Source organism: Lathamus discolor, chromosome 5 (genome assembly GCF_037157495.1).
Source record: "Lathamus discolor isolate bLatDis1 chromosome 5, bLatDis1.hap1, whole genome shotgun sequence".
Classification (NCBI taxonomy): Eukaryota; Metazoa; Chordata; class Aves; order Psittaciformes; family Psittacidae; genus Lathamus; species Lathamus discolor.
The window spans coordinates 18271484-18289747 of NC_088888.1; the positions used below are offsets into that span (position 1 = coordinate 18271484).

Sequence of the window (18264 nt, forward strand, 5' to 3'; positions counted from 1 at the left end):
AACTGGTAAAGTTATCACAGAATGCAGCATCTGCAAGTTGAATCTGGACTAGAGTAGGAATTAGAAACACGTGTTTTGGTAAGAAGCAAATCTGCAGTCCAAAACATTAGAAATGGAGCAGTTTGCTCTTTCAGATACATTATACTCCATTTCCCTAACATTGTTAATCTTCTTATCTTTTAATACATCAGTCTACCTTGTGTAACCAGCTGGTTTGGCAGTTGTAAGAACCTGACAACTTAGTCTTGAGAACAGGGTGGGTGCTAGAAGGCACTGTACTGTCCTTGTCAATGGTCTGCCACCTTACCTGACTTCCAGAGATTTTCAGGAAGTGTGCTACTGGTCTGTATTTACTATCAATTCAGAGAAAACTTTAGACATGTAGGTGTTGTGTGAAGCACAGTGCACTGACTTTTCCCTGTGCACCTCACACAGATAGTACCCTTCCCCGAGCTGCCTCTGTTCTTTCCACATGTGCCATCACTTCAGGACACTGGCCTGGAAAGTTTACCCACAGGACAGAATCAGTCTGCATCTAAAGAGAACTCTGTAATGGGTGCCATGGGTCTTGAAATGATGGTATTGAAATCATAATTTCTCCAGTCTGTGAAAATACTGTCTATTGTGATGTGTTTTGTACGGCTGTAACAATGGCCAGAATCTAAGCAACAAAAGACACAGTTAAGAAATTCTGGTATCTGTGATGGATGGATGAGCCACATGTGTAAGTTTTGTTTGTAACTTGTGTTTGATCTCAGCATGGTGTTGAAAACTTCATAGTAGGTTTTTGTAAAGCAAAATAGGAAGTGCAATTACAATGTGAATGTGAAAGCAGTACCTCCTTAATGACTAAATGCAGTCCTTAAGCACTGATGGCAGGTTTTGTTGTTAAGATGAGAGATCAATTAGAAAGCAGTGCTTGGGGTTTAAAGTCACAAGTTTGAAAGGCAGTGTTTGAAAAGTGCTTTCTGTGTTCAAAAAAGACCCAACCCCCCCCCCCAAAAAAAAAAAAAAAGCAATGATGACAGGCTCTTGTATAGCAACCTTTTGGGAACATTCCCACTCCCCTTCAGCGTTTGGCTTGAAATTATACAAAATCAGCCTACTGGGAAAGATGCAAGTCCAGACCTGCTGGTAATGCATGGAGCCAGATGCACAAGCTGACCAGCATGCAGCAGGCAGAAAGCAATGAGGTGGAGTCGTCTGAGAATTCCCCTAACACAGAAGAAATGTTGGCTAGTACAGAGCTTGTACTGATATCTCACAAACCACTCTCATCTGCTCATCATCACAGAGAGTGATGCAGGGAGAGTATGATGCAGCAGAACATACTGATGCCTATACAGAGCTTAAGAACGATCCCAGAAGATTTGGTTACTCTGGAAAATGAGCCCCATTTACATAGCTGTTTACATAGCTGTTTGCATAGCTGCAGCTGGTGGAATTCAAAGCTGCTTTTAAGACTAATTGAACTTAGGCTGAATATTAAGGATATCATGATTTGCAAAGCAATTAATGTGTCTGTTTTCAGATATCAATGAATGTGAGAGACCTGACCTTTGTTCACCTCATGGGGAGTGTCTAAACACAGATGGTTCCTACCAGTGCATATGTGAGAGGGGCTTTTCTGTGTCTGCAGATGGCCGAAGATGTGAAGGTGAGGCAAGTTACAATAATGGATTCCTATCGATTTGCTGTTATTACTTGGGCGAGACAAGTGGTCATTTTGGGTCTGATACCCCAAACCCACTTATTAACTCTGCAGTCTGCCATCTAAGGTCCTTTGTGCTTTTTCTTGTAAATGCCGGGTATGTTCCACTGCTGTTTGAATCTTAAGAAGTACAACAGGAAATGCATGAAATGGGCAACATAATGGAGTTAATGTTTGTTACATATTTTACTTTTCTTGATTTCTAATAATTTTGCTACCTTAATAGTAGATTACACTTTTTTCAGCAAATTAGTGAAAAAGAATGAATACTGACCTAACTGTGGCAAAGGAGGGAATGACATTCTGATGTTAAGATATATGAAAGCAGTAGACATCTGCGATAATATGAAAATATCTTCATAGATGAGAAATTATTTCTATCTTATATTTATTTCTTCCATCCTTGCTATATATAAAATGCATGTAATGTGAGTCTGGAACTCAGGCTTCTGATGAGTTTCAGTGGGTAAGACCTTCTTGAAATGGCAGAAATGGAGTAAATAATAATAGTAATTAGATCTTTACAGGTCTAAAGCCAGTTAATGGCATGCGCGCACTTGCAAGTGATGCTGCTCTTCTATACTGGATTTAAAAAAGGAGACTTGTGCTCAATGATACCAAGAAGATAAGCGGTTTTGTGTAGTCAGTGATGCTGGCAGAAAACAAAAATTCCCCCCATTTACTTTCTAATTCCCCTCATTTACATTCTGGATGATGAATGGCTGTTCTCAGCTGTCCAAGGCAAGAAGCCTTGTGGGAAAAGTTCAGAAGGGGAAAAGCAGAGGAGAAGCACTGAGCAAATCATAGCTCACTGTTACAACCTACAGGTAGTGGATTCCAAGCACCCAAGAATTAAGCACACTGTTCTCTGTCCCCAATTATAGGCCAATAGATCCATATGTGATTGGTTTTCATGGCCCAGCTCTTCTCATAGTTCACTTAGGGATAGTGAAAAGGTTCTTCCTTCAGCGGTGGCGGTGTATTGAAACTTCTGACTGTCACATCTATTCCCCCTACTTTTACCAGAGGGTAATAAGCATTATGACACTATTATTTGAGCGGGCATATAACCTGCTATATGCCATAGTTAGTATATAACTATATAGGTTAGCTATAACCTGCTATATGCTATAGTTAGTAATATAATAGCTAATGAAGTGAAATACACTGCTGCAGGAGTACTGTTATACTGATGTAAGGGGAGTAACTGCTGTATATTTAGGTATATAATGACATCACACACACTATGTATGGTTTAGTTATCATTGATAACCAGAAGGAATCCTCCAGTATTTTTAGTGCTTTTCCTTCTCTAAACATTTATTTTGTAATCATGGCATAAGTCAAAAGAGACACAAGACAAAAGCCTGGTCAAGTAGGCTGAAGAGAGTGAATCTGAATAACTCCAGTGATTGATGGACAAGACAGTATTTTGTGACTTCAAGTAATGAAGATAATTCCAAAGCATTTTAAAGGACTCTTTTGGCAGCACGTACATATTTCCCCCAGTGTTTAGGCAGGATATGGTCAAATATCTCCAGTTTCTCTGCAAGAAAAGTAGTAGCAGGTGCTTTGCTTCACTGCTGAGCATGGCTAAAAAAAAGTGGTCAGAGAAGAATGCAGCCTGCTTTTAGTAGAAACCAAACACTTTATTCCAAACCGAAGTTGTAAGAACAGTTACTAATCTTGTGAAATCAAACCCTTAGAAATTAAAGAAGGCAGAACTGAATAGAAACACAACTTTAAAAAAAAAAAGAAAAAAGTCAGTGGCATCTAAGTTCAGGGGATGTACCAGAAGAAATGAGTCCCTCTGTCTGGATAAAGTAGCACAGTTCCAAGGAAAAGGTTACCATTACATATGATGGAGTACAAAGTTAATCTCTGTATCTCCATTAGGACAAAAAGCCCAAGCTTTTACTAAATAGAAAAAGATGAAATCACAAGATCTTATTTCCAGAACTGTGAATAGTTTTGGAACATTTTAATGAAGAATCAAACAAGTACAAAACCAGTTGAACATGCTTCACAAGTAATCAGTGGTGTGTATGGAATAGAGATCAGACTTTATATTCAGCACTTGGAAAACTGTTTTAATAACTTGGCGAAGCATGGGTACTTCTAGTCTTCTGAAACAGCAGCACTCCTTTTCTACCACAGTTAGTTTCTCCACTCTGTCAATTTAATAAAAACAATTCTAGAGTTGAAAAAACTCACTTTGAGGGAGCACTGGTGGCATCAGTGTTAGTATTTGTAGTGGTGTCTGCTTCATGTGAAAGGCAAGATGAAACAAAAGGCACAGAAACAAAAGGAGCTGTGACATTCCAGGTACTGAGAAAAGATGTGGCTTCCAGTCACAGGAGCTACTGTTCTTTACACTGGGTGCCTCTGTGAATTTACTTCTAGTTAAGTGAGTGAGAGGAACTGTTTATACCATCAGAGAAGGAACCTGAGGAAATTTTGCTGGATTCACACACCTCTTTGTACCTGGGAGCAGATTTTCAGTATCTCCAGACTTGTTTTGTATGAGCTTGACTCATTTTTTTTTTTTGAAAAGTCAGAAACAACAGCAACATAAAACATTCAAGAACCCCATGTGATTCAGCTCTGGCATGGAGTTTTTGTGTCCATTGGCCAAAGTAAACTGAACAGCTGTGGAGACTGTCTTCTTCCAAGGTGTAGACAAACTTTTGTTGTGGCAGTGACATTCCACTTGCACCTGGCCCCAGGCTCAGCAATTTGGCTGCACCAGGCTCTCTGAACAGGAGGTTCTTGGAGCACTCCTTTGCTCCGTTGAGCTCTCTGGTGTTCCTGTAAAGGCAGCATTTTACCCAGTTGGCTGCTAGTCAACTGGGTTGGCAAAAACTCAAGTTCTCTGGTGCTTAAGTCAGTACCCTGCCCCAAGCGCCTCTTCTGTCTCCATGTCCAATCCCATATGTGTCTCAGTGGCTCTCTCACTTTTCCCTCTCTCTGCTCCAAGCCCCAGGCTTCACCGCCTGCCTCAACAGGTATGCCAAAATAACTTGCACATCCTACCAGATCTCTCCAACCTCTGCTTCTTCCTTTCCCCTTACTGTCTTGTATCCTGCCATCCTATACTAGTCCACTGAATAACTCACGTCTGAGCCTTTTGGATACTTGCATGGGGCATGCACAAATTGTTCTGTGATCAAAGAGTAATGTACAAATCTGTACACAAAGATGCTACATTGTCCATTACTTAAGATGTCTGCATACCTAAGTAGTCTGAAAACTAAGGACACAAAGAGCAGAGCTGCGAAAAGTGCATAACTGTTACCTCTGACACCACAGGCATTTTAAGATAATAGATGTTTGCTGTAACTGCATGTCAGAACCATAATTTGCCTGTATATAGGGAAGACAAGGCAACTAGGAAAACGGTATGGTAAATCTAGGACTCCTTTTGGGGCAGAGTATTATTTGTCACATGGAGTAAATTTTATGCAGTAGACAACTTCACAGCTTCACTACATCTCTGGTTAAATGTGTAAGTAAGAAAGCTCAGGATCCTGCCAAACATAGATTCAAGTATCACATCTCCAGTGGCCCATCTGAGCTACCTTCTTATTTCCCAGTGAGTAATCACAGACTTCACCAGCCTTCTCACAGTTGGTGACAGAGATGTTTTAGGGCATCCACTACTACTTACCTGGATGCTGGCTAGAGAAGTAAGACCACAAAGGGAAAAACAAGAATCTTTCTTACCTGCATCATGGTAACATTGGAATGACCATCCAGCATTATTGCCTCTAGATGGCCAAAGTCTTTATTTAAATGCATATTTTTATAATTTTCTCATTATGTGATTTTTATGTATGGATGTTATGGGCAGCCCTGGAAGTCTCAGAATCAGACCTCTGTCCCCTGAGCACTTCACAGAACTGTCCTGGAAAACACTTCCTCTTCCAGATACTTTGCCATGTAAGTAGATTTCAGTGAGATTTAAATCACACCTGAGGTTAGGCATGCCTTCATCTTGTTCAGTTTGCAGAAAACAGGAACACAATGTTGAGCTGAACAGGAGTGCACTTGAGCACACACGTTTCACCTTTCTTTAGAACCTGATGATGTTATACCAAAGGAGTTTTGATTAATGCAAGCAGCACTGAGTCATGGATTCTAAACCAGGTTCTAATTACAGAGAACTGCTTTAGTCACTGTATAGACATAGGATTTATTAGTTTCTTATTTAGTTTTTCTACGTATAGCAACAGAATTGCTGATTACAAGCCTCTTGCTCTACAGGATGATTAAAGAAAAAGATGCCCTTTCTGGCTATAAAATAGGAGTCCTTTGAGCAAGCTGTCTAGATAAGGGAAAATATTTGGGGCTTGGACCTTCTTTGTAATTTCCCATACACTGAAAGATCCGGTGATGTTCAGACTGTGCACTTTGTAAAAACCAAACTATCTTCTGTGGCTATATTATATGCTAAATTAGGACACTTGCTGCAATCACAAGTTTTGTTTCTGCAGCTTTTTAGTCAATGACCTTAATTTACCTTTGGAGAACCAGCTGCATGATCCATTCCCCTATCTGTTTCCTTCGACATTTAGCTACTAAGGAAGAGAAATACTGTAATTTAAGTAATTCTAAAATGCCCAGTTGTAGTTCCTTCTGTCTAGGCTTTAAACAGAGTAGCTGTCTCATGGCTCAGGAGCTTTTGTTGTTAAACTATAGCTGGACACCGAAAATACAAACACTGTATTATTGCCTGTTGTCTTAAATTCCTATCTGTCAATCCACCACTGTTTACTCATTTTGAATTACTTCACTTTTCTTAACAGGGAATAAGAGAGAGTATTCACATTTTTTTACCAGATATGGGAAACTCTGAGGGTCACAAGATTAAATACTAAAATATGTTACACAGGTATAGTGCACAGCAGCAGCAAGAGGTTGTGCGTTGTCTTTTCTGGCCTAGCTGGACTGGATTCTAAACTGTTCAGATCCCAGCCACAGCTCATAAGAAAAGCTGGTTTTCAAGACCCCAAAAAACCTTCTCCCTGAGGCAGGCAGAGCATATGTGAATGAATTTGGGGAACAAGAGGGCAGCACAACAGGTAACCTGCATGGATGGTAATGACATGCTGCTAATATTTGGTTAGCTTGGGGACCTGTTGACCACATGGTTTAAAGACCAAGAATTCCCTTTCAGCTGAGCATAAGACACAATTTAAAATGCCCATGCTTGGTGAGCACTGTCAGGAGGAGAATGAGGTGCACCTTTGCTGACTTTTCTTGGCCTTTGAGACAGCTGTGAAAGGCTGGAGGAGCAGGACTATGTTTGAGCCCTACTCTCACCTTTCAGAAAGACACTAAGAAGCAGCACTGCTCCTCTGTTCAAAGAAGTTGTCTCTCTGGCAGTGCAGGACTCAGTCCCACCAGCTTCTTAGTTCAGTGAGTACCAAAGGCCTTCACTGGAGGTAGAATAATGGCAGGCTGTATCATAAATCAAAAGCTAATCACTTTATTCACCGTTTAAAATGAAGATGATCCCTGAGGCACAATACAGAAGGCAATTCCAAGCAGACAGCAGCCTTACTTAAAAGTCATAGTAGTTTCTAGGGAAGAAATATAGCAGTAATTTCTCTGCTTCAAACTGCAGAGGAATTTAGAAGGCAGAAGATACTAATTCTGCTATCCTGGCAGGTCCTCAGTTTCAGTTAATGTTCTTCCTGAAAAACACACCACATCTTTGATGACTACAGATGGTCATGGCCTTGGGTTTAGGTCTTACTTGGAGTGAAGATAAAAATAATACATTCCTAGCACTTATAGGTATATTATAACTTACAGGATCTGCCTTACAGGCAGAACTTACAGATTCTGCCACAAGCAGCTCTGCTTCAATACAGGGTGATGGGCAGTTGAGTCAAAGAACAGACTTACTCAAGCAAATGACTCTTACTTGTAAGGCCAGCAAACCACATATGGTAACTATAAATGAAAGGGCCAGTACAGAAAGCAGGGGGGCACTGTAATTGCTCTGCCTACCTAAGATTATTCATCTGTGTAAATTTACAGGATTAAAGCCAAAAGGCACAGTGCACAGAGAATCACCGCCCAAACATGCACCATGAAATTCTCTTCTGTGCTGAGAGCCAGAATGAGATCTGTGCACAATCTGCATAGCGGATGCAACCATGCTCTTGAGCTCTTCCGGTAGGCACAGTGGGTCCGCTTTCACACGTTGACTGTATAATGCTGCACTGGCCGAATCTGTAAGGCAGTCAGAGAGATTGTCATATTTAAACAATGCCTTATTCTGGTACATAACATTGTTTCATGATTGGCAGGTTTGATGAAACAGATGGGAGACAATTGACCAAAACCATTGCCTGAAGTTTCGTACAAAGTTAACACTGAAACTATTTCTTAAATTGTATGTGTGCTCCCATTAAATTTGTGTCTCATCCACTGTGTTTTCCTTCCCAATGTACAGAGAGATAACAACTGCATCTGTTTGCAAAATGGTCCTGCTGGTTTTTTGCCCTCTTCATGCACATCTGCCCCTGTCACACACCTTGTCTGATGTTATAATTCTTCCTTGCAGATGTTGATGAATGTGCAAACAGCACAACATGTGGCAGTCACGGGTTCTGTGAAAATATGGATGGCTCCTACCGCTGCCTCTGTTACCAAGGGTATCAGGATCTACAGGATGGGCAAGGGTGTACAGGTGAGTTCTTAGGTGCAAGCAGTCTTTCCTGCAAGGTTCTAGTGAGCAGAGTGGCATATGAGCAAAATTCATTTCTTCACAAGAACATTTTTGGCTTACATCATTTTTTATTGAAGTTGTACCACTTCACTAGTAAAGTAAGGTTGCGCAGTTGAGCTCTGCTTTACTCAGTGAACTTTGTATGGGAAACTTAACTATGTATCCATTCAATGAGAGTTTGCTACTAGGCTCAAATGGAAACCAACACCAAGTAAGTTGAGCCACACATTTTATCTCTGAAAAAAAACCCAAAACCAAACCCAAACCATCACAAGAAACCTCACTATTTCTGCACCTCAGGCCCATTCACAAATATAAACCATACTATACTGAATTTTATACATTAGCCTATTTAAATGCAACATCTGTTTAGTCCTTTAGCTGAATAACCAGAACTCCATACTACCCCCCAAAGCAAATAGTGTCTGGCATGTGGTACAGCCAGTGGGAGTCAGGTGGCACACTTCCCTAGGTTCATTGTATTTGTACACATTTTAAGATTGGCTTTGAGCTCCAAGAATGACACCTATCACCGTGAAAAATGTGACATTTCTGTAGAGGTGTAAATACCGCACATTTCTCTTGAGTAATGGGTTTCCAGATCTGTTTGTCGTTAATGGCAGTGGTTGGACCTGAGAACCATCTGAGGCAGCACAAGTTTCTAATAAAAAATTAGTACCAGATCAAGGAAAGGTATTCATTAAGCAGTTTCTTGAAACCAGACTCAGGATGAAACACGTTTGTCAGGAGCAGAGACCTAAATGGAATACTGAGCAGAGGGGATACAGTGCATACAGTGACTTTCCGTGGGTGAAAACAAATAAAGGAAAAACAAAAGAATCAAAATCTTGTGTAAAACTAAATTAGAGTTGCCAGTGAACTGATTCTGCACCATAAAATAATGGGGGGGTTTTATTGTATACGTGATATAATATAAAATACTCTGAATTTCTGATGCCAGTTATCTACCAAAATAATTTTAGGAGAAGGTAAGTCTCTTTATTTCCAGGCAACATTCCCCAAATTCCTTAAAACAAAAGTAAGGAATAAACAAGGATAAATAAAAAATATAAACAAAAAGATAATAAGTAAGGAATAAACAAAGAGAAACAAAAATAAGATAAACAAAGATCTAACTACATTCTAGAAGTGCTGAGCAAACCACATGTTAAAATGTATATTTAAGTAAAAATACACAAAATTGCCATATGACTAGACTTTCATTCTTGATGGATAAGAGGTTCAAAGGATAAACCCCACTCGATAAACCCCAAAGGATAGCAACCCCACTCGATTATAGATATTTTTTAATTGTTATACACAAATTATGATTTTTAGAGTCTGACATTACTAGAAAAGTAGATTTTCAAGCGTAAAACTGAAAAGGGAGTAAAGTTAAGTGAACTTGACAGTATTTGATATTGGTATTTGGTAACTCTAAACAGCAGACAACTCTCTCATCAATCAAAAGAGCATTTCATGTTTGACTAGTTAGCAGGCATACAGAATCCAAGTTAAAAATATGTGGGGTTTTGGGGGAGAGGAAATTTGTAGTGTTCAGCAGGGGCTCCCTGGGAAACCTGGTGGGTTCCAGAGCAGCCTGTAAGATTGTGCATACCAGAGGCAGGGGGTGGGGATGGTGATGAGCTGAGGAATTCACTGTGCAGTGAATGTTCATGAGGAAAATGGGATTTTGAGGAGAAAAGGGAATTCTCTTTTCATACTGCAGTCTGAATTGCAATAAAATCTACTCATTTTACTCCTTGAGTTCAGTGGAATTTTGATAATAAAGTAAGTTAAGAAAACAAAGAAAATTAGTCTGAATCTTAAATCCCAAGAAAAGGCTATTAAGAAAAGCAAGTATTTAAAAATTAGAAAGAAACCTCTAAAAAAAATGGAAACAACTAAAGCTAATTAAAGCTAAGCAGCACCTAATTGGCACCTATAGTCTATAAACTGTACTGTGGCTTTCAGGGGCCTTTTCTTCAGAGGACTGACTACTTGTTTATGAATCCACATAGGTATTAGTGAGTATTTAATCCTTCTCCAGAGATTTTATCTGTAATCTGGCAGTCAATATTGGCACAGATACAGCAGATAAAAGAACAAACTGTTAGTAATGGGTCTGGATTGATTTATGGTTTGGATTTTTCCCCCAGATGTGAATGAATGTGAAATGCTGAGTGGGGTATGTGGCGAAGCCCTCTGTGAAAATGTGGATGGTTCTTTCCTGTGCCTGTGCTCTGATGAAAACCAGGAGTATGATCCGATGACCGGACAGTGTCGCTTCCGTACCTCACCAGGTAAAATGCCAGTGGATTTTTGCATGCTTGGCATGATTTCCACTGCATATGTAACCAATGGAAACTTAAAGTTGATTTAAATGCTGGTGTTGCTTTAACTATAGCAGAAAAAATTGTCTTCTTGAAAGTGTGCATGAGAAGAAGCTTTACTAGCATTGAATATGCTATCAGTGAATCATTAACAGTGAAAATACAGCAGAAATACCTTTTAATTCTGATGCATCAACAGACTTGGCAGTAATAATGAATAGTTACAGCAGTTAAGAATAAACAATCTCTTGTTTGCTGTACTGTAATAATGAAACATGATCTGGAACTAAGTCTGTGTTGAGTGAGCTTATTTTCGGTTCAGATTTTTACAAACATCCACTAGTATGCTCGGACAATGTTTAATGGAGCATATGATTAAAACCAAAATTTGCATATACCAGTCACCTGTTAGCTCTATCTAGTACTAACGTAAGTCCTCAGAAAAGGTAGTTAGGAAAGCAAAAAACCAAAACACTGAATTGTCGTCAGTCTCTCTGAGGGCCTTTTTGAGTGCCCTTGCCTAGTTTACTCCAATTTTTTCCTATGTCCTATTTTTCCTCGTAGTCCATTGTGCTGCATTTGTGAGCCTTTGTTATCAGGTATTTTGGATATTGTAAATACTATTGAAAATATGGTTATTAAAATGAGTTTAAAACTCCTAAAGTTGTCTCCACATTTCTACACTGATCCAGTTTGGAGAAAGGAATGAGCCCACACTAAGGAGCACCAGAGTACGAGAAATGAAGGGATTTACTTGTGCAGCTTTTTGTCCCCTCCAGAATGCAAATCTTGGTATTTTTCTTATTTTGTTCTTACACTGCAGGCTGAGGCTGATCTAGCATTTGGAAAGCTTTAAAGTAACTGGCTTTAGTCCCAGGATGCAGATTCTACAGCTTACATCAGTACTGTAAAGAGAGGAATACTCTACTATCAGTACTAACTCCATTTTGTCCTCACCAGTGAACAGAGCTTTACTGTTACCAGTTTGGAGTGAAGCCATTCTTTCCCTCCAGCCTTCATCGGGCCCTAACAAATCATGTGTTTCATCTTTGTCTCTTGTCTAGTAAGATCATCGAGGAAGAATATAGAATCATAGGAGACCAGAAAACATGCAAATTGGGACCCAGTGAGATGTACTCTTGTACACCCTATGTGCTCTTGAACTACAATAAAAGTGGCAGTATTAGGAAGAGAGATATTACTGTTCATTTTAGTTCCAAAGTAAAAGGAGGAAAGTACTGTTGTTAGGTCTTCTTTAGGATTCTTGCTTTCCTGTATATCCTGCAACCCTGCTGGGTTTGTTTTTTAACTTGTTAGTTGGCTTCTATTTTTTCTCAAGACCTCAGAGACTGACTAGTCAAGTGGTGACACTGCCCCATGTACCACTGGATGTGACATTTTAGGAGCTGACAGTGCACACTTCATTATTCTACGTATGCTCACTGTGCTTATTCTTATTTTGTGCTGGGAACCAATTGCGCTTGTGCAGCTGAAGAGGGAACAAAACCAGTCTTTTCCTCCCCATTTATAAGTGCCATAAGTCCCATGTGCTTATGGCAGGATGAGCAAGAAACAGCTGTGTTGGTTTGCCCAGCAATGAGTACTTCAGCCTCACCTGAAACCAGCTGCAGCGTGATCATATAGGAATAGCATGTTGTCTCCCTGCAAAGTAGCCTCCCTGGAGTAGCCACATCCTCTAGCTTTGACAAGCACATGCTCAAGTCAGTAGCGGTGCTTTGAGGGTGCCTACGGCACACATGGACATCATCTGCCAACATTAGCTTGCATCATGCCTGTTTTCAGAAAGGAAGAATTTAATCTGCATTATCCTGTTGCAGGTATCTATAGTTCAGTGGTTTACTCAGCTTTTGCCTATTTCTCATTTTGTATTTTTGTGTATAAAGAAATGTTCATCTACCTTGTATTCTAGTGCAAATAGGTGAAGATTGTTGAAAAGGTACTATCATTTGGGAACATTTTTGCATGTGGTTAAAGGCTGTTAGCTTTGTGGAATGCTGTGGGTTCACACTTTTCCTTACTTGCCATCTCGAGACTTCTTTCCACTTAGATTTCACTTGGTGGAAATTCATCTATTGTTAGCAGTGTCCTGAAACAATCCTCTCTGTGCACGTATCAGGAATTCCAGCCCATCTTGTCATGTTCCAGGAACAAACAGAAAAGAGTACAAGGTTTGATTATCTTATTCCCCTCCTCTCTGCTGTGCTATTCACAAAATGTAGCAAGCTCTTCAGAAGGGAGAGAAGGTAAAATCAAAATGCAGAAAGAACTCTTTTGTATTAGATGAGACTTTGCTGTTACATATCTTTATACCTAAGAGGGGGAAAAAAACGCATGCTTTGGGTTAAAGTATTCTCCTTTATTCTTCTAGCAAGACATGTAAAGCCACTTACAACAAATTTCTAGCAAGTACCAAGCTGAATGCAGTTTGAGTAATAATCTATTAACATGGTTTTCATTCTTCCCACATAAGAAAAAATGCATGCTCTAGGATGCATCTAAATTATTAACATATACTCATATATTACTAATATATCTCATTGCATTGAATCCAGAAGCTGAAAGGATAGTATGTATTTGAGGACTCTAATACGTATGATTTAAGCTCGGCCAATAAACAGAATTCCAGTGAAAGTACTCCACCAAGGTACCAGGGCCCACTTAGGTACCTACAGCTAATTTAGAAGTCGCTTTCTCCTGGTGACATGAAATGTGACCAGTTGTTTATGGCAAGATATTTAACAGTATGTACTAGGATTTTTGTGTGAAAGTGACAGTTTTGGTGTCCAAACATGACAATCTCTCCTCGAGTGATTTGTATTAAAACAAAATCAAACCCTCCTGCATCTAACCAACCACCAGCACAAAAAAAAAGAGGCTGCAAGGTAACAGTTTATAAATCTGATCCAAAAGCTTCCTCAAGGCTACAGATTTGGTGCCCGAGTACACATTTTGAATTTCCTAAACTTTAAGGTCTAAGTGTTAACACTTTCCAGGAAATTCTTCATATTTGTTGGGGGGGGGGGGGGGGGGCGGGTGTTAATTGCAATACGTGCATGGCTTTTGAAAGTAAACAATGATCTGAATTTCAGTTATCTATGAACATAGTCTTAGATTCAATGGCTTTACTGATTCCACCTGTGAATAAGAGGAGTCAGTTCTCAGCTGCAGTGTGTAAGATCCAATCAGTTCTATATATTTCAGGTTATTTGCACATCACAGATGTTAACAGGGACCTGTTTAGAAAAATATTTAAGGGTATGCTGAAGTCTAAGCATATGCTAATATCCTGATTATCCACTGAATCCTGTATGAATTTTTCTGTCAAACACATGCTGAAGCATGTTGTTGGATCAAGGTTACTGTAAGGTATATAAATCTATTTCTATTAATTACTTCAGAGTTCAATCTAGCAGCAAGTGTACTGAAGCTCTTTTACAGACTGTTAACAGAAAAGTTATATCAACAACCTGAAAATTATGTTCCTTTACCAGCATGCCTTAGGTAGAGAGATATTTAACATTTTCTAGCAACAAAAAACCTGAGACAATGATGATACCAAAAAAATAAGTATCCTTTCCCTATCATATTTTGTCCACATACCTAGTGAAACCACCTTCAAAACCAACCTATTTACTGAATGGTTAATAACGTATGAGAGAGAAATTATAAGCTTGTAGACACAGACTGGTCCTGGTTTTCAAAAGAAAAAAGGAAGATTTGTGTCTCATTTGCTTTCCAAACATCCATGACGCCTGCTTGACTAACCCTCAGTCACAGCTGTGTAAACAACAAACTTTTAAGCTGCTGAACAGATAATGGGAGGAGAAACCAACACATCATATGTAAAAGGGGAATAAACAGTGACATGATGAGACTGTCTCCCCTTCCTCCTGGGGCAGCTTCTGGTGTTCTTGCTCTGGTAAACAGCATGAAAACTACCATGCTTTTTCTCCTGTTGATGATTTGGCTTTGATTCAGTTAGACAGATGGCAAATGGCCAAGGAAAATGTATAATTTGATGGCTAAAGTACTGCTCTCTCACCTTGGAGTAACAGATTTAGTTCAGTTGCGTTTCTGTGACACCATAGTCTTAACATAGCCCTTATTGGCTAGCAGTAGATACCACAAACCCACCCCACTTCATGAAATTCAGCACATTATGGAAAATTGTAATTATCTGATGGGGGGAGACCACAGACTAAACTAACAAATATGATATAAGCACTCAGCTGGGTGTTCCCTTTAATGTACAACTTAGTTACACTGGCTAAACACCAAAGGAAAGTTTGCCTTGTAGGGGGCAACATTGTACTGAGTTTGAATAGAGGTATCTGCCAGCCTCTAGACCTCCCAAAAGAGAAACAGTTGTTTTTCTGAAGAAAACAGAAAAAAATCCAATTGTCTGTTTGGAATTAGAAGCCTAAAGAACTATTACTCACGTCCATGCTATTGAAGTGCAACAAGAAGCAATCCATAGTGGCATTTTTAAACCTGCTTTTCTCAAAACAGATCTAATATTTGCATGCTTATTTGCACGCTCAGTAAAGTTGCCTTGCCCCATGTGCTTGGGACAGTGGGGGAGGGCAGCGTTTGTGGGACAATCATTATCTTCAAGATCCCACACCTCACAACCATTATTTTTCAAGTGGATGGGATTAGAAGAAAAACCATCCTGTAACTGGCATAAAGAGGCTGAGCCTGATCTCCAGGAGACAGAGCTGGGAAGATGATATGGTCAAGTGAACTAGGCTCTACCAGCTATACCGATACATTACATGGGCCAGCCTTAAACTTTTTATTGGAAAGAACTGTAAGGCGAACAGAGGTAGTCTATACACCACAACTCTTTGGGTCTTACTAATCTTGAAACATTTTGAAATGCACTGTCACTCAGGCATAAAGTTCCAATTCCTGCCTCGATGCATGTGTTACTTGCAAAATTTCTTGCTCTTGGTATATTGTGTGAAAGCCTGAGTAGCAATGAATGAAATCTCAAACAGTGGAAAATCAGCCAACATGCAGTACGTTTGAGTAGGTTTTTGTGAATTAAGGGTAATGAATTACGCTAAGCAGAATGAATTTCCCAGAATAAATAGGAAATAAAGTAATAGCCTCAAGATTTAGCTATCTGAAGTTCCTGAAGAAAGTTCTGGGTATGATTAATAAATGTGAACATTTGTGATTTTAGAACTTGGTTACTTTATGGATGGCCATATTTTTTCACAAGTTTTTCATATTGATCAAGTGTGAATAACAATTTTACGTGATAGTTCCCACTTCCGAGCTTGACGAGAATTTCTGTGGAAGTACAAGGTTAGATAGACAGAGTTCTGCAAAACATAGAAGCTTTAACTAGGTATTTCTTTTTAAACTCCCTTCTTGGTGTACTTTAGGAGTGCATTGCTTTAGAAAGGTCTTTGACTATTAAAGGGGGGTTTTATTGGATCTGTGGGAGAGACTATTTTGCCTCCAGTCCTTATAAATACTGTGAGAGGACCCACTCAACTACTGAAGGCAGAAAATCTGACTTCTTGGCTGGATGCCTATTTTAAAGTAAAGCACAGAGTCATTTCACTTGACATCTGCATTATATTCCTCTGCTTACTGTGGAGTCAGTTGCTTACTTTTGCAAAATCTATAAAGGGCCTTGTATTCAAGTGTGGAACATGGTTGTTTTCCCCAGTGAAATTAAAAGGGGCTGGAAATGTTCATTCTTTTGAAAATTGGGCCTTTTCAGTTTTTGCCTTAGCTCCTGTATCTGTAAAGCGAGGTTGTAATGTTTGCTCACCTTTCTGAAGAGCTTCCAAACTCATATGTGAAAAGCACTACATCGGTAGTTGGGTACTTTAGTAGGTAGCTGAGCATGAAAGCAGGTACTTCATGCACTGCATAAAAATAAAAGGTGCAAATGTGAAGAATCCCTTTGCGGCCAAGCTGGACAGTAGGTCTGAAAAAGTCAAAGGAAGGTTATCAACTTCCATCATTCTTCATAAGAACAAAAGTTAAACCAAATTTTGTACTTAACCATTTTTTCCCTACTTGACAATGCTGGTCTTCACTGTGGTGAAATTGAGGCATAGGGGCTCTTCTGATTCTGTAAAATTGATTAATTTCACATCATCTTGTGTGATTTATGGGATTTTTTTCTCACCTTTAGAACTCCCAGCAGAGCCTGATGAACATGAAGATGGAAAGAAGGAATGCTATTACAATCTGAACGATGCTAATTTCTGTGACAATGTGCTTACATCCAATGTAACCAAACAAGAATGCTGCTGTACCTTGGGTGCTGGCTGGGGTGATAACTGTGAAATCTTCCCATGCCCTGTCTTTGGAACTGGTAAGAGGAGGCCCTCTATCCCTTCAGTCTTTTGAAGCATTGTGTTTGTGTTAACAGCAGTGTGCTTTGCCTTCAGAGAAGGCTTGCCCATTAAATCACACATTCTGTAGTATTTAGTCATGACTTAACCATGGGAGATTTCCACAGTGGAAAAGTTAGCAAGTTAATAGGAACAACTCATAGAATCATAGAATGGTTAAGGTTGGAAAAGACTTTAAGATCATCTAGTTCCAACCCCCTGCCATGGGCAAGGATGCCTCAAACCTAGACCGTGTCACCCAAGGCTCTGTCCAACCTGGCCTAAACACTGCCAGGGATGGAGCATTTACATACCTGGTATAAATCCATTGCCTTCACTACAGTTACCCCAGGCATAAAACCAGCCTGTTTTTGAACAGCATTATCTCAACTGATTTTAAATGAAGTTGGATTCTCACAGAAGCTTTTTCTAGATGCTGTAACATGTTAGATTTTTTCCCACAAGGTGGGAAACAAGGGTAAGCCTTACAATGGTTTTGAGTCCGCAGCTATTCCTTGTAATGTTGTTTTTACAGCACTAAGAATTACTGATATATAAGATGACATTAGTATATAAGATGACATTAGTTTTACATTTGCTACTTACTGAATAATTCAGTTAATCATGTTGTCTACAGACCGTTGTTTAACCTCTAAATATTAAATTAGAAAAACATAGCCATATGACATTTGTCACAAATATTAAAAACAGTGCTTGAAACATAAACAGTGATGGCTGAAATTCAAAATCCATCTGGAAAAAATCACATAAGAGAGAATGTGTAAAATTTTTGAGATTAAACACTAAAGATTATTATTCACACAAATGTATCATCAAGTTTAATTCCTGTTTTAACTATACTCTAGAATCACTGAAACTGAAATAAAACAGTTACAAAAAGAGCCTCTGTGCTTGGATAGGCTTATTTGGTTTTGTAGTCTCCCAGACACTTTAAATAATTTTCCTTTGTAATCCACACCATGTTCTCCTGTTGCAGTCAATTAGTTTTTTTCCTGTATAAGGACTGAAGAATGTGGACAGGGGCTTGTATCTCAGTTGGGGTATGTCTAGATTGCAGCTTGCAGTATAGCTCAGAGAGGC

At 39.4% G+C, this 18264-nt stretch overlaps 1 protein-coding gene and 1 long non-coding RNA gene across 9 annotated transcripts in view; one reads left to right on the top strand and one right to left on the bottom strand.

The window, feature by feature from the left end:
* LTBP1 (latent transforming growth factor beta binding protein 1) overlaps positions 1 to 18264 on the top strand; it is a 196775-nt gene that overhangs the window by 154383 nt on the left and 24128 nt on the right. For all 8 annotated transcript variants that reach the window (XM_065679916.1, XM_065679917.1, XM_065679920.1 and 5 more), the window contains 4 exons: positions 1532 to 1657; positions 8286 to 8411; positions 10610 to 10753; positions 16962 to 17144. In XM_065679916.1, the coding sequence (XP_065535988.1) occupies positions 1532 to 1657; positions 8286 to 8411; positions 10610 to 10753; positions 16962 to 17144 (579 nt within the window). The remainder of the gene's footprint in view (positions 1 to 1531; positions 1658 to 8285; positions 8412 to 10609; positions 10754 to 16961; positions 17145 to 18264) is intronic.
* Positions 7233 to 18264, bottom strand: part of LOC136014844 (uncharacterized) — a 50220-nt gene continuing 39188 nt past the window's right edge. The window contains exons 2-3 of the long non-coding RNA XR_010612898.1: positions 16593 to 16751; positions 7233 to 7951 (exon numbers count right to left, since the gene is read on the bottom strand). This is a non-coding gene — a long non-coding RNA (uncharacterized LOC136014844). The remainder of the gene's footprint in view (positions 7952 to 16592; positions 16752 to 18264) is intronic.